At 50.6% G+C, this 21,984-nt stretch overlaps 6 protein-coding genes across 6 annotated transcripts; 3 read left to right on the top strand and 3 right to left on the bottom strand.

The window, feature by feature from the left end:
* Positions 1–1,202: 1,202 nt before the first annotated feature.
* On the bottom strand, positions 1,203–5,180 carry LOC120954622 (transketolase-like protein 2). The gene is made up of 4 exons (XM_040374704.2): positions 4,939–5,180; positions 2,212–3,583; positions 1,914–2,140; positions 1,203–1,826 (listed from the first exon to the last, which is right to left on the bottom strand). The coding sequence occupies exons 1-4, from the start codon at positions 5,043–5,045 to the stop codon at positions 1,649–1,651; spliced, it is 1,884 nt and encodes a 627-aa protein (XP_040230638.1). The 5' UTR covers positions 5,046–5,180; the 3' UTR covers positions 1,203–1,648.
* A 1,042-nt stretch (positions 5,181–6,222) lies between these two features.
* LOC120954625 (syntaxin-18) lies at positions 6,223–7,508 on the top strand. The gene is made up of 2 exons (XM_040374706.2): positions 6,223–7,187; positions 7,250–7,508. The coding sequence occupies exons 1-2, from the start codon at positions 6,360–6,362 to the stop codon at positions 7,436–7,438; spliced, it is 1,017 nt and encodes a 338-aa protein (XP_040230640.2). The 5' UTR covers positions 6,223–6,359; the 3' UTR covers positions 7,439–7,508.
* Positions 7,509–7,643: 135 nt separating this feature from the next.
* LOC120954626 (cytochrome c oxidase subunit 5A, mitochondrial) lies at positions 7,644–8,523 on the top strand. Its single transcript, XM_040374707.2, has 2 exons — positions 7,644–7,763; positions 7,865–8,523. The coding sequence occupies exon 2, from the start codon at positions 7,867–7,869 to the stop codon at positions 8,326–8,328; it is 462 nt and encodes a 153-aa protein (XP_040230641.2). The 5' UTR covers positions 7,644–7,763; positions 7,865–7,866; the 3' UTR covers positions 8,329–8,523.
* Positions 8,524–9,284: 761 nt separating this feature from the next.
* On the bottom strand, positions 9,285–11,054 carry LOC120954623 (kynurenine aminotransferase). The gene is made up of 3 exons (XM_040374705.2): positions 10,751–11,054; positions 10,279–10,666; positions 9,285–10,210 (listed from the first exon to the last, which is right to left on the bottom strand). Exons 1-3 carry the CDS (start codon positions 10,879–10,881, stop codon positions 9,380–9,382), a joined length of 1,350 nt encoding a protein of 449 aa, XP_040230639.2. The 5' UTR covers positions 10,882–11,054; the 3' UTR covers positions 9,285–9,379.
* Positions 11,055–12,624: 1,570 nt separating this feature from the next.
* On the top strand, positions 12,625–15,180 carry LOC120955686 (uncharacterized protein CG16817). The gene is made up of 4 exons (XM_040376768.2): positions 12,625–12,951; positions 13,590–13,673; positions 13,891–14,156; positions 14,226–15,180. Exons 1-4 carry the CDS (start codon positions 12,923–12,925, stop codon positions 14,357–14,359), a joined length of 513 nt encoding a protein of 170 aa, XP_040232702.1. The 5' UTR covers positions 12,625–12,922; the 3' UTR covers positions 14,360–15,180.
* Positions 15,181–16,272: 1,092 nt separating this feature from the next.
* Positions 16,273–21,258, bottom strand: LOC120955685 (importin-9). Its single transcript, XM_040376767.2, has 7 exons — positions 20,993–21,258; positions 20,674–20,927; positions 20,161–20,593; positions 19,280–20,087; positions 19,024–19,189; positions 16,801–17,962; positions 16,273–16,715 (listed from the first exon to the last, which is right to left on the bottom strand). The coding sequence occupies exons 1-7, from the start codon at positions 21,114–21,116 to the stop codon at positions 16,510–16,512; spliced, it is 3,153 nt and encodes a 1,050-aa protein (XP_040232701.2). The 5' UTR covers positions 21,117–21,258; the 3' UTR covers positions 16,273–16,509.
* Positions 21,259–21,984: the final 726 nt, after the last annotated feature.

Genomic DNA, 21,984 nt, shown 5'->3' with positions numbered 1-21,984 from the left:
TGTACAGGAATGGCGACAGAGCGAGAGAGAAGGCGAGAGTGAGCGCGCAATCTTTCAAACTTGGTGCGTTGCGTTTAAGCCGTTGGGTTGAGCGCTGCAACGGCTGCGTCAAGTTTGCGAATTTTAAACAAGCCGTTAAATAGCAACTGTTGTGCACGTTTAATTAGTGGATTGGTGGATTCTTAAAAAGAATACGAAGAAGGAAACACGATTTCAGGTTAATTTTCATACAACACAAGGTAAGTGGCAAATTAGTTTATGCAATCAAATTGTTTCGTGACAGAATTAGTGATGTGCTCTCTGGAGCGCACCCACGACTCCGATCCAACTCCGACTATTGTTAGTACGATTTCGACTCCAGAAAAATGGAACTAGTGGTATCCGCCCCGAGTCGGAGTCGTCCAGAGTCGTAGTTGTCTAGGTCGGAATCGTCCGACGTCCGACGGAGTCATCCGTACTCGTCCGGAGACGTCCGGAGTTGGCCGGAGTCGACAGGACTCGGAGTCGTCCAGAGTCGTAGTCGTTTAGGTCGGAATTGTTCGGAGTTATCAGGAATCATTCGGAGACGTCCGGAGTCGTCTGAAGTCATTCGGAGACGTCCGGAGTCGTCCGGAGTCGTCTGAAGTTGGCCGGAGTCGACCGGGGTCGACTGGAGTCGGAGTCGTCCAGAGTCGTAGTTGTCTAGGTCGAGGTTGTTTGGAGTCGTCCGGAATTGTCCGGAATTGTCCGACGTCGTTTGAAGTCGCTCGGATTCATCCGGAGTCGTTCGGAGACGTCCGAAGTCGTCCGAAGAAGGCAGGAGTCTACCGGAGTCGGCCGGAGTCGGAGTAATTCGGAGTCGTCCAGAGTTTATCGGAGTCGGTCGAAGTCAACAGGAGCCATACGGTGCAATGTGCTTGTGATCAGGCATTTGATTTCGTTTGTTTTTTTGTCTTTCACTTTGTTTTTTACTTCATATTCAGGCCTTTGTTTCGAATACCCACTCCGGCCGACTCCAGACGACTTCAACTTCGGCCGATTCTGGACGACTCCGTGCGACTCCGACACCGAAAGATACCTGGCAAGTCTGGCCGATCCGGGAAAATACTGGGAGGATTTTTGCCAATTTTATCCATCAATCAAATCTGAAATGTCCCTGAAATAGAAACAAACGTGGTTTTTCTCAAAATTACACACCGCAAACGCATTTGCGATCGAATCGATTAGGTTTGTCACAATTTTATTGTACGCGATATAGTTTGCGCAACTGCGCTCTCGAAGGACAACGACACAACGTTCATCCCTTCCCTCCCTCATTGTCTTTTTTGTTTATATCCCGGATATGATGATGATGGGGCCAGCACAATTTACAATGTATGACACTGGAAATGCAGAGAGGAATAACAGCAGTAACCATGTTACTGAACAAAAAGAAAAACACGTCCATTAATTCGTAATCCCGATACAAAAAAGCACCCACAGTCCAGTAGTAGTAATAGTAGTAGAAGTGGCAAAAACATTATGAAGCGGATTAAGGTAAAAAAACGGCAAAATAAAAATCAAAAATAAAAAATTAGAAAAGAAAATCACGATCAACATGATCGGGCAAAGATTCCAAACGCGCCACGTGTGCGCGAGCGCTCAACAAACACCCGCCCTGCCGGCCACTTTACATCTTAATGATCTCCTGCACGGCGGCCGCAACGGAACGTGCCGAAATGCCAAACATATCGACGAGCACGGTGGGCGGTCCGGAGCGGGGCAGCTTGTCCACGCCGAGATGCTTCACGACAAAGTTGCGCTGTTCGGCCAGGGCAGACAGGACCGCCTCGCCAAGGCCACCTTGTCTGTGTGCAGACGGGAAGAGGAAAAAGAAAGGGATATTATTAGAAAACTGTAAACAAAATAGGTTCTTAAGATGGTCATGAACTTACTTGTAGTGATCCTCGACGACGACGACACGTCCACCGCACTGGGCACCATGCTTGATGATACCTTCCTGGTCGAGGGGTTTCACCGTGAACGGATCGATGACGCGACAGTGAATGCCGCTCTTCTCCAGCTCCTCGGCAGCCTTCAGCGCTTCGTACAGCGTGATACCGGCACCGATGAGCAGTACCGAATCGTTGGCGTTTTGCTTCACCACCTTACACTTTCCAATCTGTAGCGAAAACAGGATCACATTTTAAGTATATTTTATAGTGCCTCACACAACCCACACCCACACCGTACCTCGAATTTCTCGTTGTTCTCATAGATGACGGCAGTGTTCGGGCGCGACGTACGGATAAAGCACACGCCCGGCGTGTTGGCGGCCATCTCAACCGCACGCTCCGTGCTGACGGCATCCGCCGGATAGAACACGGTGCTGCCCGGGATCGCCCGGAACATCGCAATGTCCTCCAGGCCCATCTGGCTCGGGCCGTCCTCGCCGATGCTCACGCCACAGTGCGAGCCGACAAAGTTAACGTTCGTCTGCGAGATCGCACCCATGCGGATCTGGTCGAACGCACGCGTGAAGAACGTGGCAAAGGTGGACACGAACGCCACGGTCCGGTCACGGCACGCCGCCCCAATCGCAACCCCGACCAGATTCTGCTCCGCAATGAAGCACTCGATGAAGCGCTCCGGGAACGCTTTGCGCAGCTTGTCCGAGTAGGTCGAGTTCTTCGTGTCACCATCCAGCGCAATGACGCGATCGTTGTTCATCGCGATCTTGGCCAGCGCGGTACCGTAGGCAAGTCGCGTTGCCACTTGCTCCCCCTTCTGGTACGCTGGCGGGGTGGCCAATTCCACCCCCTTGATGCTCACCTTCGGGGCGCTCTCCTTCTGCGGCGACGGTGGCGCCAGCGCGATCGGTCCCGGGTTGCGGATTTGCTTCTGCAGATGCGCCACCACATCGGCGGCCGCATCGCCCAGCGGCTTGCCGTGCCAGTTCTCCAGATCCTCGATGTTCGGGAAGTGCTTGCCCTTGTACGTCTTGGCGATGATGGCCGTGGGCCGGTCGGTCGTGGACGCCGCCTCGAAGAACGCCTTGCACAGCTCCTCCACGTCGTGCCCGTCGACGACGATCGCGTTGAAGCCGAATGCGTCCAGCCGCTTGCGGTACACCTCCATCTGGTGCTGCAGCGAGGTCGCCTCCGACTGGCCGAGCCGGTTCACGTCGAAGATAACGCACAGGTTGTTCAGCTTGTAGTAGCCGGCAAAGTGCAGCGACTCCCAGATCGAACCTTCGGCCGACTCACCGTCCCCGACCAGCACGTACGTGCGGTAGTCCGCCTTGTCGAGGTTCTTGCCGACGTACGCCATGCCGCAGGCGACGGCCACCCCCTGCCCGAGCGAGCCCGTGCCAACATCGATAAAGTTAAGGCGCGGCGTCGGATGGCCCTCCAGATCCGAGTCGATCTTGCGCAGATTCATCAGATCCTCGACCGGGAACAGGCCAGCCTCGGCCCAGGCCGCGTACAGGATGGGGGCCGCGTGACCCTTCGACAGGATGAACCGGTCGGAGGAGGGATCGCGTGGAGCAGAGAGTTTGTACCGCATCGTGTTGAAGAACAGCACCGACATGATTTCCGCAATCGACGCACATGATGTCGGGTGGCTGTGAGGGGGGATGGGGTAAGAAAGAGACGCCATGAGGGTGTGTCATAAAAATAGCTAACCAAGCAGTGGAGATAAAATATCTATTCACTTTACAAACATCACATCAAACAACTGATCTCAAGAGTGTAGTCAACCGGGCGAGCCGCGTGCTCTCTATCGCCGCACGTAACGCTTGAAGGCGTTACAACAACGGAAAGCAAACCGAAAAGAAGCCCCCATCAGCGTCTTATCCCAAGACCGGCGGACCAGCGGGATGTGGCGCGAGACGCGACGCAGGACAAGCGTTCGGTTATCAATTGTTTATACTTGACTCACTGAATTTATTTTGCTCTTTTTGCAACCGTTTATGACAACCTTGAGCAACGTAATCGAAGCATGCACGGAAGAGCAAAGACACACACAAACGACAGCGGGCACCTTGCGTCATTTACTGTGTACCCTGAGGTTTTTTTTTCTTCTTCCTTCGCCGTTGTTTGCCACATACTCCGTGGCCACATGTGTGCGTGTGTGTGTGCGTTACATTATTCCAGCCACCGACTTCAATGACTCGAAAACATGTCGAAAGGTGCCCAGCAGTGTGGCATACGTTTGACCTCTTTCTGACCTTCGAAAAAAAATGATTTGAGCCCTGTCGGGCGCAGCACCACGTCAGAGGCGATCAGAGGGCTGCTTCGATCGAACGATCGGTGGAGCTTTCCGACTCGCACTGGAGTTTCGATTTCGGCGTTAGGTAGGACATTCTAAAATAAAGCATGCCGCGCCAACGCGCACTCGCTGTCGCGCCTTTCACCACCACCATTTGGCTGCTGGTCGGAGAAGGCCGCATGGCGCACGAATAGGACCGCGCGCGGCGCTGCTTAGGCTTTGAGAGCAAATCCGTTCATCAATCGGCGACCCTGTAATGCCTGTAATGTCACGTGCGACAAGCGGGGAAAGGGGTAGAGAGAGAGAGAGGAAGGGTATCGATTTGACCTGCACCATGTTTCACCAAGATCGAGCCTCTCTCTCTCTCTCGCTGTGATCTCATTTTGTTTTCTTGCCCTCCGCCGTCGCACGTGGTACCCCTACAAACCATGGGCAAAAACATGTTCCCTTGCCCCGGTCCTCATGCGAAACCGGCATCCGCCAGCATCAGCAAAAACAGAGACCCTCCTTTCCCCCCCGCCAGTCCGGTTGCGAAAGTTGCGCGAGAAAGCCGGCACACGGTGGTGAAAGGGTTCATGTTTTCTTCCCCTTTTCTTTAGGTTCGCCCTCCTCTTCGTATGACTACCGCACGCATCAGCTCCACTTTGTCACCAGCTTTTTGCTGCCATTTTATCTCCCCACCTGCCCACTGCTTCTTCCCTTACTTACCCAGACTTTGACGCTTGCGTTGCGTTGATCGAATCGATACGCAGCTTGTGAGCGATATCCTTCAGCTCCTGGATGGTTTTGGCTTCCGGCTTGTGATAGGTCGGCATGTTGGAATCGGCTTTTCTGGTCACTGGGTAAGGGGCAAATGGCAATATCAAAGGAGTCCGCGAGCGCACTGTCGAGTTCGTTCTCACTTCGATGGAGTTTTAACCTCTACTAAACGACCCTTTCGCGTGCGGTGCCTATCTCGCCGTCGCTCCAGCGCTTGCTCCGTACAGTGAGCGACACGCGATGGAGTCCACCGATGGTCGAGGTTTTCACGCAACCGTTCTGTTTCATGCAATGTTTCGTGCACGAAAGGAATGGCTTTTCTTTAAATAATTCAAACACGAAGCAGATATGAATATTTAGAGACATTAAAGCCCTTTTGGAGCCTACTACCGCGGTGTCACATTCCGAGCGAGACGCACTGTACAGGTTCCAGCGCCACCGAACCAACACCACGCTGATTCCGTTCGCCCTCTCCGTACACACGATTTGCCGGTTTGGGCGTAATCACAACTACTAGCGCAATACGGTGACTGGTGATAAAAAAAGAATCCAAATTTACATTGCTCCGTCGTCACAGCCGGCAACTGAAGGGAGGAAGAGGCTATTTACGAAAGCATGTTTTTGGAGTTTCGAGACGATATTCAACTTCTGCGGAATTGATGCGTTTTAGCGATAATTTTAGGATTTAAAGCCTTCCCAGGAACGTCGGCGTCCTATTTATAATCACTCACAGACGGTGCAGATTTTAATGGTAGGCATTAATTAGTAATGCTTTTAAATCGTGCAACAGCTGTTTTTAGCCCTTGGAAAAAGTCTGAACAATGCAACCATTTATTTGAACAGGAATTTGATTTCTTCCCGCAATTTGGCCTCGAAAATATGACTCTATTTTTGCACGATATGGTATTTGATAAGGCGAAAACAGCGAAAAGTACAAAAAAGGAAAATAAACAGATGTTATAAAAGACGATTATCTCAATTTATTGGCAAATCATGACTAAACGTATTGCTCGTAGAAAAAGGCAGTCAGAAAATTATTAATAAAAACAGATAATTGCTCATTTTGCCAAGCAAATACTACAAACACATCATTCATGCATTTTGTAACTAAATTTCATCCAAAATAGCAAAACACAAATCCATCCTCAGATGCTCGTTCGCCACCGTGTTGCTCTATCCAACTTCAATCTCTTTAGTACCGGCTCTAAACGCGCTCCACTTTCACACGGAGCCCGTGGCACACGTAAACAATCTCTCTCTCCCTCGTCATGACACGGATGTTTTGATTGCTGCACCACAGAGTGAAAAAACACGGCAGTAAGTCCCCCGGGTGGCGGTGTCGTGCCTCGTCCCCATCCGCAACCACAACGATGGACATTACGTCCCTCTTCAAGGCGTCCGTGAAAACGGTCCGGCTGAAGCTGCCCCCGCAGAGCGTCGCCCTGCTGGACAAGAACCGGATACTGCAGAAAAAGAAACCGACGCCGGAGGTATGGGGCAAGGCGAAAACGCTGAAGCAGCAGGTAACGCTGCTGCGCAACTTTCTGATCGAGAACCGGGCGGCCTACATGCAGCTGGCGGAGCATCTGAAGAACTCCGCCCCGCAGATGACGAACGAGGAGCGCGATCTGATCGACCGGGAAACGGAAAGCACGCTGGCGGACGCGGGTACGCTGATAGCGGGCCTGAGGCACGAGTGTGCCGAGCTGAAGGCGGACCGGCAGGTGAAGGAGTTCCTCGGCCTGGTGGTGGACAGCCTGTTCGAGTACGCGAACGGGATACGCAGGATTGCCCAGGAGCAGAAGCAGTTCCGCCAGCGGCGCCAGATGGAAACGATGCACTACATTAAGCTGCAGCCGAAGATGAAAACCGACCCGTACACGAAACCGCTCGAGGCGGTACCATCGGAAAGGGAGGCGGTGGCAGCCGCGGCGGTGGTCGCTCCGGCAAGGACCGGGGACAGTTTGGACAGTTCGCGCAGCGCCGATAAAACGATGACGCAGACGGTGGAAGACATGCAGGACAGCAGCATGTACGAGGAGTACGAAAGCAACGACCTCAGCCCGGAGGACATACAGATGTTTGAGTCGGAAAACATCCAGCTGTACAACGAGCTGAAGGGGCTGTCGGAAGAGGTGGAGCAAATCCAGCGCAATGTGGCCGACATTACGCAGCTGCAGGATATCTTCACCGAGAAGGTAAAGGAAGGGAGTGTTGTGAACTTCTTCCACATGGGCTTACCCGTTTATTTTATTCGTAGATAACGCTGCAAAACACGGACATCGATCGGATCGCGACGAACGTAATAGGCACGACGGAAAACATGAACGACGCGAACGAACAGATCAAGCAGGCGATCCAGCGCAACGCGGGGCTACGGGTGTGGGTACTTTTCTTTTTTATTGTGATGTCCTTTACGTTACTGTTCTTGGATTGGTATAATGATTAAAAAAGGTGGAAAAGACGTAAAAGTAAATTATTTATGGCAATAAATGCGGTTAAAGCGATTAGATTAGCAATTTAAATCGTTTCACTTCTCAACGAACCATCAGCTGTTGCACCAAGGTTTAGACAGTGAAAAGGCCTTTTCCGGCGGTGTTTCAATCTGCGCAAGCCTTTTCTCCTTTCTGCTTGACAACCGTGTCAGGGTGGCTGTCAAAAGTTGCTCGGTCGCAAAAGAAAAAGGGTGCAAAATTTGCCTTGCTTTCGATTACTTAACACTCACACTATCGGGTGCAAGTTTTTCCTCCGTCGTTCCGGTGATTAAATATCGAGTGAGTGCATTTTGTTTGTCGATTCTGTGGTTCACCTCGTTTCCCTGCAGCACAATTGATTGATTTCGTTTTTCCTCCCCCTTCCACGTACCCGTTCCCAGAGATGCTCCGTTTTGCGGCTGGCCGTGTGCTGGGCGGACTTCGCAGCGCCGCTGGGCTGAAGAGCAGCCAATCGATGGTGGGTGCGATGGTGGTGCGCCACTCGCACAGCAACGAGACGGACGAGGAGTTCGACAAACGCTACGAGGCGTACTTCAACCGGCCGGAGATCGATGGCTGGGAGGCCCGCAAGGCGATGAACGATCTGCTCGGCATGGATCTGGTGCCGGAGCCGAAAATCATCGTGTCCGCGCTGAAGGCTTGCCGCCGCCTGAACGACTACGCGCTGGCCGTTCGCTTCCTGGAGGGCGTCAAGGACAAGTGCGGTGACAAGACGAACGAAATCTACCCGTATCTGCTGCAGGAAATTCGCCCGACGCTGACCGAGCTCGGCATCGACACGCCGGAAGAGCTGGGATACGATCAGCCCGAGCTGGCACTGAAATCGGTGTACGATATGCACTAAAAGCGGAATGCCCCGGTCGTCGTCAATGTGTGAGATGAGGAGCGGCGTGTGTGTGTGTGCGGTGCGTGTGGTAGCCTCTGACGCCCCCAAAACCCCCCAACCCCTTGGCGGGGGACCGGAAGGGTCTTAGTCGTGGTCGTTTTGTCAATAATAAATAAATACACAGAGCCCAGCTGTTACATAATTGGACAACAATTCGGTCTGTGGTTTATTGCTAGTAATTATCGGTTCCGATTACAGGACAGTTCTGGGGGCCACGAGCCACAATAGGGATTCTCCCGGATGCAAGGTCACTGACTAGTCCTGGAGCTAGTATTCCCAGTTTTGAAACGCATATCAAAATACATCTCAATTCAGGATATGATAAGGAACCGAGATTCGACCCAAGAATTGTTACTCGAAATACTGAAGTTCTGGAACAGATCCTGGATTTATCTCAGACCTAGAACTGGTAAAGGTCGATATTCCAGGCTCAAGAACAAACTCAGAAGGTATATTTGGATGATTAAGCTCATCCTGATACTAAATCCCTGTTTTAGTACTGATTTCAAGCATGTATCGTCCCTGGATTTGCTCCTGAACCTAAACTATTGGAGCGGATCCTGCATTAAGTGCATAACCAGACTCAGACACAAATCCCGAACGTTTCCAATAATTGAGCACTTCCGAAACCTATATTCCTGTCGTGAGACTTATCCCAAACCTGAACTAGATTGGTCCTGGAATTGATTCATTCTCTTACCCGGTGCAAGAACTAACACCGGGTCTATCTGATAATTGAACTTGATCGGAACATGTCCTTATCCTAACCCGGTCCAGGGACGGAATTTGAACCTATCGCTGTCCTAGAACAGTAGCTGATAGGATATCCACAACAAGCGAAAAAGTGAAAGAAATTCTGGAAGAAATCCCATCGACTTGAGAGATAAATTTCATAAATTTAGAAGAAGAAACAGTTCAATTAGTAACCAAAAATGGCAATGTATTTTTTGCTTGCTCTATTTGCAATCATCACGTGCAGCTATTGCCTATTGCTATTGCCCTCACGTGTCTAGTTGGACTTGGTCCTGTTCTTCCACTCGCTCAGAATGTTCGCCGCACGCTCGAGCGTATCGTCCCGCTTGAAGAAGCAATACCGCACATAATCCTCCCCGAGCGGTTTGTGCTCGTCGTTGTAAAATGCGGACGGCGGAATGCCCTGCAAACCGACCGTCTTGGTCATCCACTTGGTGAAGCGATAGTCCCGCTGCGCATCCGTCTCCTGCGACAGGTCCACCTTATCGGCAAGCTTCGACCAGTCCGCCACCATGAAGTAGCCACCCTGCGGAATGGTCGGATGCATACCGATGTCCTCCAAAAATCGGGCCATATAGTCGCGCTTCGCAATCAGCTCGGTCGAGATGCTGTTAAAGTAGCACTCCGGGCTGGACAGTTGGTTCAGCTCCTTCTCGAACCCGACCGCGATCGCTTCCTGGATCGGGGTGGCGCACGTGTACACACAGTTCTGGTGTACCATCTGCAGGTTGCGCATCAGACTGGCCGGCCCGTAAGCCCATCCGATCTTCCAACCCGTCAGCGAGAACGTTTTGCCAGCCGAACCGATCGTGATCGTGCGCTCCCACATGTCGGGCAGGGTGCAGATGCGCACGTGCTGGTACGGCGCGTACACCATGTGCTCGTACACCTCGTCCGAGACGCACAGGACGTTCCACTGCTTGCACAGGTCCGCTATCATCTGCAGCTCCTGCCGGCTCATGACCTTCCCGAGCGGATTGTGGGGCGTATTGACGATGATCATTTTCGTCTTCTCGTTAAACAACTTCGCGAGCTCTAGCGGGTCCAGCTTCCAGTCCTCGGACGATATCGTACGCCCGGTGACAGTCTACAGAGAAGGAGGAATTGTTAATTAAAACAACAAAACAGGAATATAAATCTTGAGATGCAAATTACCGGAACGAGCGGGATGAATCTAGCCACACCTCCGGCCGCTTTCACCATCGGCTCGTAGCAGTCAAAGAACGGTTCGATGATAATAACCTCGTCGCCTTGATCGACGTGACCTTGAATCGTGGCGTACAGCGCTTCGTACGCCCCAACCGTCACCAGCACCTCGTTCAGCGGGTCGATGGTGCGGCCCACCAGCCCCGAGTACATCCGGCTCAGTGCTTGCACGAGCCGCGGATGGCCAAACCCGCGCGTGTACTGGTTGGCCAGCGGGTCCGGACTGTTGGCGGCCGAGGCCAGCGCATCCAGCGCATACTTCGGTGCATGGTAGTCCGGGAAACCTTGCCCCAGGTTCAGTGGTTTGTATTGCAGCGCCAACTGGATGAACTCAACCCTGTGGAAGAGGAGAGCAAAACGAATTTCACCACAAGATGCCCACAACGTGTTGAGTACGGACACTGTTCCCCCCCATTCTTACCACACACTCTTGGTAGCGCCCTGGTAGCGCGCTGGAAGGTCAAACTTATTTGTTGACATCGTTCTGGCCGGCAGTGCGCGAATGTACTGACGAGCAAAGTGCCCCAGGAACGCAGCCCGTTGACAGAGCATTAGACAAAGTGTGTTTATATGGCGAATCTCTCAGCAAAGGGGGAGGGAATGGAAGAATGTGATTACAGAAAAACACAAAAAAGAAAAACCTGAAAAACCACTCGAACCGCCACACAACCAAACGTCCGAGCGCCTGGCATTAGACAGGCGCGCAACTATCTTCGCGATTATCAACGTCGTCATCGCGATGCGGTGGACCACTTGCGGTTTTTTTTTTTTTGTTCGTCTTCCTTCTTTGCCTTGCCCGTGTGCGTGCTGTGCGTGGCGGCTTATCTTTGCGTTGAAATGCGAGAACACGAGTTGAAATCTGTTTAAACAAAGCCTAGAGCGTATGGAGATTTTTTTACAGCGCACAATGAACTCTCTTTATCAGTTGTAACAAAATTAAAACGGCAACGTGATCGATTTGGAGATACAGGAGATCCAAGAATTGAAACCGAATAAAATTTTAGCCAACTGTTGTGATTCTTGCGGAACTGGTTCCGAATTCATATCGGACTAGGAACATAAGTTCCGAACCTATATCGGTCCTGTAATAGATTTAAGCCTACACGATTTCTGGAACAGATCCTGAACTTTTCTCGAAGCTGGTGTAGATCGGGAATCTTGAACAGTTCCCCAACTCAAACTGGTCCCGGAAGTGATCCCAAACCTCTCCAGGAATTTGAAACTTTTCCCCAAATCATATCAGTTCTGCAACACGTTCCCAATCCTATGCCAGTACAGGAGCAGATCCTGAACCTGCTCTGATTCCCCGGCACTCTAGCAGCAATCGAACACGACATCGAACATGAAAAATGTATGGGATTTGACATGTTCGATTTGTTGGTTATCAAATCGAACATGTCAAATCCCATATATTTTTCATGTTCGATGTCGTGTTCGATTGCTGCTAGAGCGCTGCCTCTGTTTCATTACTGGAACTGGAATCGGAAACAGCCCAAAATTTCATGTTAGTTCAGGAAGTGGCTTCAAACGTACTCGGCTTAAACGTAAAATCTGGAACAGCCCCAAAAATTATATTGGCCCTGGAACTGCTCCTGGAGCAAATAAAGCACCTGTTCTGGTCTTTGAACTGATCCGGTATGATACCGAATCTGAATTGATTCCGAATCTATACTGGAACATGAAAATGTGTCCGAACACTGTATCTGTTCCAGTTTCAACTGTTCCGAACCTGGAACAAATTCTGAACCTGATCCGGCCATGAAACTGATTCTGATTTTTTTATAATTCCTGGCAGAAAGTCAGGAAAAATAACTGAAATTAATTGTTTAAATAACTTATTAGAGGAAATTGATTGCTTTTTAGACGAATTATGAGCCATTTGTATTGCATAAAAATCACGCAAATGTGCACAACAGTCTGAATTATCAGGAAACCCGCAGCTATTGTTCTTTCCTTCCATGTGCACAGCATCAAGCATGTGCTTTTGTTTCCATGAAATTCCCGGAATTTTGTTCCACTTCTCCAACCGTCCACGAGCGTTTTTTTTTCTTAGCCATGCTACACGTCCTAACAGACGCTAAGTACAGAACTCACCCACCATAAACACCGACCGATCGTAACGCGATTCAGCACTTCCATCACGTATGTCTTTGCGAAGTTGTTTCCCTGCACAGCGGCAAGCTTACGCTACGAGCGAAAGCTACGAGCAGGCATCGAAAATTCACGAACAATCTGGCCGGGGTCAAAAACGCACGTGCTCGGAGTTGAGTTTGAGTGATTGATTCCCCACCTCTGCACAAGCGCGCACACACGCACATGAACACACACATTCTGTCAGCGGTGAAGCGGCGAAGAGCAGAAAACTTGACGGTCTTTTCGGCGATAAAAACGTTCTAGCGCAAGGTTTCGAGCTCCTCCCCCCCTGTGCGTGTGTGTGTTGGAGCGGAAGTCCTGGTTTTTGCAGTCGCTTGCATCGTGTTTTTCTCTACCCGTTGCCTCCCCGTGACGGACGAAGTGCAAACAGCCGTAGCTAGCGGTGTGCTCGTGTGTTTCGCTTGGCGTGCAAAATCTAACCTATTCGACGGAAGTTTTTATGACAAAGGATATGACTTCGGAAGCAGCGTAAGTAGGGTTGGATTTTTTGTGTGTGGCGGAGCTGCCTCCATCTACTCGTCACCCTCTCCACAGAGGTGCGGCTAAAATACGGTCCTCGTAACGCATCATTTCTAGGATGTGTCCCCTTCTTCCCTGTACTGTGTGTATGTGCGTGTGTGTATGTTTGTGCGTGCATGTGTTTTCTCGTTGCCAGTCATTCTTCTCCACGCAAATTCTCATTAAACCCAGCGCTCCCCATCCCCTTCCACCCCTTGTCAGTTTCTTGTTTGACCCGGCGTCCATTTTTATCGATTTCCCCCCGTGTCGCGTGTGTACGCCTCTTGGCGGTGCCGTGGCTATGGCGCAAAGCGCACGGCAGACGAGAATGGCAAAAGGGCGGCAAAGGTTGTGTGGCGCGCGACGTAAAGGTTGTAACCTGCGGACGGGTTGCGTCGGCCGCTTGTCGCCGGGTGTGAAAAAGAATGAAACAAACACGGACACACACATACCACGCACAGACACAGTGTGAAAGAGGTCATACTTTTCCGCTGGTCGCGGCGAGACATAAAGAATTGTTTTTTTTTCTTTCCAAATTTCTAATTGGGGTTTTTTTGCACTTTTCTTTTCCGGCTCGTGTTGCATTCCATTTTCTACCCGACCCACAGTGTACCACCGCCGGCCGTCTGGGCCCAACGAAGCGATGTCCTCTTCCTCACCCTCAACGTAGAATGCAGCGACCCGGTGTACAAGTAAGTGGTGTAGCTATAGTAACAGCAACGGCGGTTTACGAGCAGAGCCGGCCGCCGTACAAAAATAGTGTAGTGCGCGGTGTGTGTGTGCCACTCGCTCGGTCCCGTATCACGGCAACGATCGCATTGACGACTACCATCGTGTGTGCGTGTTTGGGGTCTTTTTTCATGTTTTATTTCTTTTCATATTTTCCTCTCTGTTTCACACCTCCACCAGATTCACCGAAGACTCGATGAGCTTCACCGGCGTGGGCAAACCGGAGGGCAAAAAGTACGAGCTGAACGTGGAGTTTTTCAGTAAAATCAACCCGGACAAGGTGGCGTCGAAAAACATCAAGCGCTGCATCGAGTTCGTCATTGCCAAGGCGGAGCCGCAGGAAACCTACTGGCCCCGGCTGCTGAAGGACAAGACCAAGCCCCACTGGCTGAAGGTTGACTTTAACCGATGGGAGGACGAGGGCTCCAACGACGAGGAAGGTGGTGGTAAGTAGTGTGGACCTTCGGAGGCATGGAGACAAACGGTTTACGCCCCTCTTATTTTCCTATTTCCAGCCGACCAGATGGACCTTATGCAGATGCTAAACGCTTCCCAGAACAGTAACAAACTTTCCTTCGACGATCTAAGCGACGAACCGGAAGGCGAAGACTCGGACGACGAGAGCATTCCCGGGCTGACGGATTCTTAAGCCGCTGGTAGTGGTGGTGGTGGAGGTGACGGTGGTGTTGGTGTGTGTCCAAAGGTGCGCGCGGTCGGTCATCCCACTTCCGCCGTGTTAGCTGCTGCTGCCGGTGCGCTGCCGCCCCCTATCCCCCCTCCCCGTGTTTTCCGCGTTATGTCAAATAGTATGTACCGCGAAAGTTGTAGCATTTTAAGCCATCTGTTTAAAATTAGCCATTTCCTGCTCCTTCCTTCCCGTTTTTTTCCCCTCTCCCACTCCGGTTCTCTAGCTGTGTTGACTCTCTAGGGGGTTTCCCGGAGTTGGTGTGGGGGAAAAAAGGGGTGTTGGGGGGAGTTTGGAGAGGGATAGCCGGCACTCCCGACAGCAGAAGGCGCACTCAAAAACAAACACAGGACGCACACTAACACACTCTCACATACACAGTTCATAGCAAGGGTTAGAGGTTAAAGAACAAAGGATCAAAACAGCCGATGGATGGCGCACTCTCTCGTTCGTCACTCCACCTGGTGGTAGAATGAGCGAAAATGGCGGAAAATCAGCAGCAGAAAGGTAGAAGAAACAACACCATCACCCACATAAACAACATCCCCCCCCGCTCGCTCCTAAGTGGTTTCCTTCGCCGCGGTGTAGCGAACGAACGAAGGAAAAATAATGGGAGAACGAAAATGGAGTGGAGAGTGTTCCGGACACAATAATACACTATAGAAATTAATCCTTAAATAACCGAGCGGACAAAACTCAAGTATGCAGATAACAAACAAACAAAACAAAAAATACAACCAAATGGAGTTTTGGGACGAGAAAGATAAAAACACAACACGCAATAATCGTGGCGCATTTTTTTTTTGTGGTCGGGTTTGAGGGAGACATGTGCGGGCGGCCGGGCGACAGTGGTTTCCGAAATTCAAATGTTCTCCCTTTGTTTCCTTTGTTTCCGCTTTATCAGTCAGCAAGCAGTAACAACACACACCGTGGTTGGTAGTATGTAGTAGGCAACGCGAGTAGTAGCATTTTGTTTGGTTTATCTCCATAGATTTAAAAATCAGTCATTCGACACGCACAAACACACACACCTACGATCCGGGTGTGATTTAGTGTTGGGTAGAGCTGATTCAGATTCAAGCATCCGAATAAATTTTTGAAATGATTCAATGATTCTTAATTTCGACTCAAAGATTCATGAATTACGAAAGATTCTAGGATCTCCAAAGATTCATGAATTTCGAAAGATTCACGAGTAACCTACGTGATCATGTCAGCCTATACAGGCTTTCGGGACTTCTTGGCAAGTACCACACAGCCGCATAGTTTGTTTTGCTACGGGGAGACGGTCCATGCGAGGCTTGAACCCACGACATCGCCCGGATCGACGGAATTGCTCAAATTCAATATTTTGATAGATTTATGAATCCTTGGAGATATATGGATTTTCTGGATATATGAATTTATAGGGTTTCTAGCGATTTAATGGTTGGTTCCCACAATTTGTTTGATGCTTCCTAAATTTGTTTGGTGTGTTCCCACGATTTTTTGGCGTTTCTCAGATTTTTTTTGTTCAATTGTATTGATATCTAATTGGACGATACCAATAAATAATGGGAACAAACCAAAAATCTACGGGACACGATGAATAAATCGTGAGATGAGTCCAACAAATTATGGGAACCGATCAATAAATCGTGGGAAATCCTGTATAAATCCTATAGATTCATGAATTCTTGGATATCTTTCATGAATTCTTGGAGATCTTTCATGAATTCTTGGAGATCTTTCATGAATTCTTGGAGATCTTTCATGAATCCTTGGAGATCTATCATGAATCTTGAATCTTTTAAGAATTGATTCGAGATTCGAATTACCCATCACTGAAGATTCATATGAATGAATCTCAACGAAAGATTCATGAAACCCAACACTAGTGTGATTGCTACGCGCATATGTATTGTATATTTTCGAAAATAGAATCACAACATAGAATTCAAAAACTGCGTTTCTGCGTTTATAATATATCTGCCGTGGTGAGAGTTGCTTCTAGAGTTCAAAACAAAAGCGCCTTATTAGATAGTAATGAAATGAATGATGTACGTGTGTGTTGTGTAGATTTGGATGTAACTGGAGGAAGAGGAGGCGTTTGGCGCCACACACCGGTACCATCGTTACATCGAAGGGATGTTGAACGTTTGCAGGATGTTCTTCTCCGTCTCGTCGATCTTCTCCAGGAAGGCGCGGAAGTTCTCGTGCTGGCTGAAGCTCTCGATGAACTTGGTCAGATACTCCATCGTGTCGCACTGGAAGATGGGGTCGTTCATCAGCTCCGCCATCAGCTGCCGGTCGTCTTCGTCCTCTTCCTCGTCCTCGTCGCCTGTGAAGAAAGCAAACGGTTTGGGTTGTCTCGGTATATCATTCAAGTCTCGGTTATTTTTTTTTAGTTTGCCCAGGCATCTTACCGTCATCCATGTGGGTCAGCAGCGTCAGGAACGACATCTTGCCACCGTCGCCACTGACCTCGTCCGCCGCTTCCTCGTCGCTCGAGCTGTTCGCTTCGTCCCCGCTGTCGGTGTTTTTGTTGAGCGCATCCTTTGCCTCCCGCAGGCTGGCCAGCTCGTGCAGCAGCAGCTTGAAAATCTTCACCAGCACCGGCGTATCGACCCACACCATCGGTGTTTTGGCACTGGCCGACCGTGTGCGCCGTCCGGTGTTGCCCGCAGCGCCGGACGGTGTTGTGGCCGGCACCTGCTCCTTTATCATGACCGTGTTCAACCGATCGTCTTTGGTGGTGACACCGTGCTCGAACAGCTTGCACAGGGCCAGCGTCGTCACCTTACGCTCGTACTGCCCGTAGAACAGATGCTGCCGGCTGAGCCAGTTCGCCAGCACGAAGCTCATGGCCGTTTCACCGGTCGGCCCTGGGACGGTGCTCAGGAAGTTCATGACCGCATCGAGCTGCAACAGTATCAGGTGGGCAAAGATGGTGACCAAGCTCATGATCACGTTCAGGCTCTTCACCAGCTGCATCTTGCTGAGCACCGCTTTGAGCAGCAGATCGACCGAATCGCCCAGCAAGTTGCCCACCTTCGTAATGATCGTAATGACCAGCCGGCCAATGAACGAGGCGGTAGATTCCGTGTTCATCGGGTTCAGCAGCATCGTCGTGACCTGCAGCACATAGTTCAGCCCTTCCCCATTTTTGTAGCGACAGATTTGTTCGGGCGCGATGGCCAAAAACGAACGTAAACACTCACCGCCCGCCTGCATCACCGAATGGTCCTCGGTGCGCAGGATGCAGTGGACGGCCGATGGAAAGGCGCTCTCGATCATTGCATCGCTCAACGGCGCCTGTGAGTACTTGACGAGCGTCTGCAGCACGTCCAGCGCAATGTCGGGCGCGAGCGTCTGCTGATCGCCACCCTGATCGTGGTTCAGGATGCTCACGAGCGTCGGGATGATGCGATCCTGCAGCGGCAGCAGGCAGAACGGGTTTTGCGACAGTATCTTCAGCACATCCTGCACCATCTCGACCAGAAACCGGTCGTCGTGGAACTTCTGGAAGACGGTCATCGTAACGGTGATTACCTTCGGGCACAGCGTGGCCGTTACGTTCACATCGAACTGTAAAGGATATGTGGGGGAAGAAAAATTAGTGTTATCGATGACATTTCTCGAAGACGGACCTACTCGATTCCGATTCCGTGTTCGGAATCAAGTCCGGAACTGATTCCGATGCTGGAATCTATTCCCATTCCGGAGCCGATTTTGAAGTAGACTCCGGAGCCGATTCTGGAGTCGACTCCGAATTCAGAATCGGTTCCGGCATCAGAATCGGCTCCGGAATCGGAATCGACTTGGGAATCGCAATATGCTCCGGAAACGGAATCAGAATTGATTCAAGAATTGAAATTAGGTCCGGAATGAGAATCAGTTCTTGAATTGAAATAAAATGCTACAGAAGCGATTTTGAAGTTGACTCCGAAGCCGATTCCGGAGTCGACTCCGAATTCGGAATTGAATCCGGAATCAGAATCGGTTTCGGAATCAGAATCGGCTTCAGAATCGGAATCGACCTGGGAATCACAATTTGCTCCGGAAACGGAATCAACAATTGGAATTGGCTCCGGAATGAGAATCAGTTCTTGAATTGAAATAAGAAGTTCCAGAAGCGAAATGAATCCGGAAATCTCCATGAGATTGGATCGTTAACAAGTAAATTTGGATTTTTTCCGGCATCAATACGTAACATCATTGGACCCTAATGTCAACTCTTTTGGAGATGCCGAAACTGACTCCGATTTCAAAGCCGATTAAGATTCCAGCGCCGATCCCGGAACCAATTCCGGAGCCGATTCCGGGACCAATTCAGGCCCCAAATCCGACTCCGTAGCCGATTCCGGAATTTAGAAATGCCGAAACTGACCAATTCCGGAGCCGATTCCAAAATCGATTCCGGAAGCTAATTCTGGATCTACTATCCGGAATCGATTCCATAAAACATCGGAGTTTCTTCTTCTTCTTCTATTTGGCGTAACGTCCTACGCGGACATGCTGGCCTGTATAGGCTTTCGAGGCTTAAGACTTAAAACATCGGAGCTAGCCGGAATCGATTCCGACGAAAACTTCATTTCTCCCAACTCTAGACATTTCCAATTGTAAAGCTGTACGTCATCGTTACTAACCGAAATTATTGCACTAAGAGCTTCCAGAAACAGACCGAGCACGGTGTTTTGTGACTGCTCGAACAGTCCTACCAGCCCGTCGAAAAAGTTTTCCAGCTTGGACATTATCAGGACGTGGCGTTCGTCCTTGTTGTCCTTCAGGTTGCTACAAAAGCCATAAATTGCCCTGCCAGAAAAAAAAGAAGGAAAAGGAAAATGGTTGCGATTGTTATTCCAATTTTCCAAACCCCTCTACGGTTCCCGTTTTCCATCTTACCGTGCGGCCATAATTCTCAGCACGATCGGCTTATCCATCGACAGGCTGTCCACCGTAACGTTCACGATTTGCTCCATGAACGGCTGGCGCAGGATGTCACACTCGCAGAACCGGCTCAGCAGCCACAGGCAGCGGCCGAGCAGGTACGGCGACGCCTGGCTCTCCATCAGCATCTTGATCAGCGCCAAATACTGTCCCATATCAAAGCTGGCTGGACTTTCCACGATCATATCCTTAAACGAGCCGACCGCCAGCATCGACGATTCGTGGATCTTCCACCAGTGCGGATTGCCCGCGTTTCGGTCCACCTCCGCCACGGCACTGTGCTTGCCGAGCGCCTCCGTAAAGCAGGGCAGCAGCTGCTGCTCATACTCGCGCCCCACAATCAGCAGCACATCGTGCGCCGTCACCCGTATCGTAAACTCCACGCCCTGCTCGTCCTCATCGTCGACAAACTTTTCCGGATCTTCCAGCCACTGTTGGGCCTGCTCCTCCGTAATTTGCATGTACAGCACGGTAATGTAGACGAGATCGGTCAGCACGTTCACGATCGCCGCCTTGTACTTCTTCATCTCGATGATCGTGTGCACAAACTCGAATATTTGCAATATCATCTGCGTGAAATCTTCCACCCCATCGTCATCGCCGTCCTGGTCGGTGCCGTTAAACGGGGCGGCTTCGCTTTCGTTCACCACGACTTTCACGTAAAAGTCGGCCAGCTGCGTCAGCAGCTGCCAGATCGTGGGCAGGATCGTTCCGACGTACGGTTGCACGAACTTTGACATGTCCGATATCATGTACTTGAGGACTGAAATGCGGTAAAAAGCGGAAACGGATACGTTAAAAAACGGTTGCACGGGTCGACTAGTGCCGCTACGTACTTTTAATGATTTGCGTTTTCAGCTGAAAGCTACTGTGCGGACCGTTCGGTGCGGTTAGGCCCTCGATCAGCCGTTGCATAAAGTTCGGCAGCACCGGATTGAGGATGGCCGACTTTTCCTGGCGCGTCTCAATGTTCGTGTTGATGCTACGCAGCAGCGAGTACAGTATCTCCACCGCGTACTTGCGCGCTGTCACGCTGTACTGGTTGGCGGCGGTGAAGATCCGGTACACCTCGGAAAGGATTAGCGGCGCCACCTCGCCCACCTGCCGGTCCAGCTCGAGCGTAAACTCGACCAGCACCTTCATCGCGCCGTCGACCGAGTTTTCCGTGCCGCTGAGACACTTGACGATCACGTCGAACAGTTCCTGCCAATCGCCCGGCCAATCGTACAGCGCAATGTTTGCTATGCAGTAGGCGACGACGGATCGAATCTAAAGGGGAAACGGAGGTGAAGTATAAGCATCGTCTTGTGAGCATTGCCTACTCTACGTCACAATCGGGAACAGCTTACCTTGCTGTTTTGATCGTACAGTCCTTCCGGCAGGATTTGTTTGATCCGGCGCTTCGCCTCATCGTTCACCAGCAGGGCAGGGGTGGCCCCGGCATCAATTGCCGGCAGGTCACCGGCACCACCATCCTCCACCACATCACCTCCATCCGCCCAGCAATCGTTCACGTACTGTTTCAGCATCACTGAGGCAAGCTGCCGTAAGCCGATGTGCAGCTGTTGATCGATCGTAAACTCGGCCAACAGGACGCCATACCCTGCGGAAAGAAATGAACGGACCGAGAGTGAAAGGGGAACTAGTATAGATCGCACCAGTACGTACATTCGGTGAATTTGAGCTGCGCCAACCGGGCCTCGGCCGACTTCCGCTGGTCCGAGTCGGGATGCAGTATCTTCTGCAGCTCCTCAAACATCGCCTGCTTGACGGCGTCCGAGTTTTGGGCCATTGTTTTCTGGGGGAGGCACGGCACCGGTGTACAAGCGTGTGTTTACTTGCAAAACGCAGAGGAAAAAGAGAGAGCCTCGTGGAGTTTTTGCAATCAAAACAATATTTTCCCGGCTTTTCACGGCATGCTTCTGTCAACTGGCTGTCAGCTCCGGCCTGTCGGTTGGAAAACGTTTGCACCCAATGAACAAAATTACATTATATGACCAAGTTTACCATAATATGCACTAACTTACTTATCTGGCGCTACCACCGCTTTGCGGTCTTGGCTTGCCTTAGAAATGTCCGAAACTGCTCACGGTCTCGCACCTTCGTCTGTCAGTCCATTATCTCGGCCTTAATGGCGGACCCCAAGTGCCACAAATCCACTAAACGACCACTAAACGGCTTCTAAACGACTCAAGCACTCTACTTAAACGGAATATAGAAAGACTTCGTTTAGCAGACGGCAAACGACTCATGCATTCTAAAAACAGCGAAAAAACTGGTGGCGCTCTCTGTTGGTGGGATACCCCAACCAGTTGAGCTTCATCGCTTGGAGGAGAGCTTTCTCATTTCCTCTGTACTGTTGTATGGTTTCGCATTGAAGTTATGCATCGCTAGAAGTAGAACGGCGATAAAATTGTTTAAATACTAAACTCCAACGGAAACCACCAGCACTGAAGCAAGTGAGATTTGAGTAATGGTCGTTGGTGTTGAAACCCACGTATCTGACCACACGACCATTCATATAGATTTTTGCTCGGCAATTTATAAAAGGCTCCCTACCAGCATTAAACGGCTTTGAAGGCATTCAGAAGGCATTTAAGGCCTTAGTCGCCTTAGAAGGCGAATAAAGATTTCAACCGAAACTTTCACGGCTGAAACGG

This window comes from Anopheles coluzzii, chromosome 3 (assembly GCF_943734685.1).
Source record: "Anopheles coluzzii chromosome 3, AcolN3, whole genome shotgun sequence".
NCBI classification, from domain to species: Eukaryota; Metazoa; Arthropoda; class Insecta; order Diptera; family Culicidae; genus Anopheles; species Anopheles coluzzii.
The sequence above is the reverse complement of the archived record's forward strand: the minus strand, read 5'-3'. Positions and strand labels throughout refer to the sequence as shown.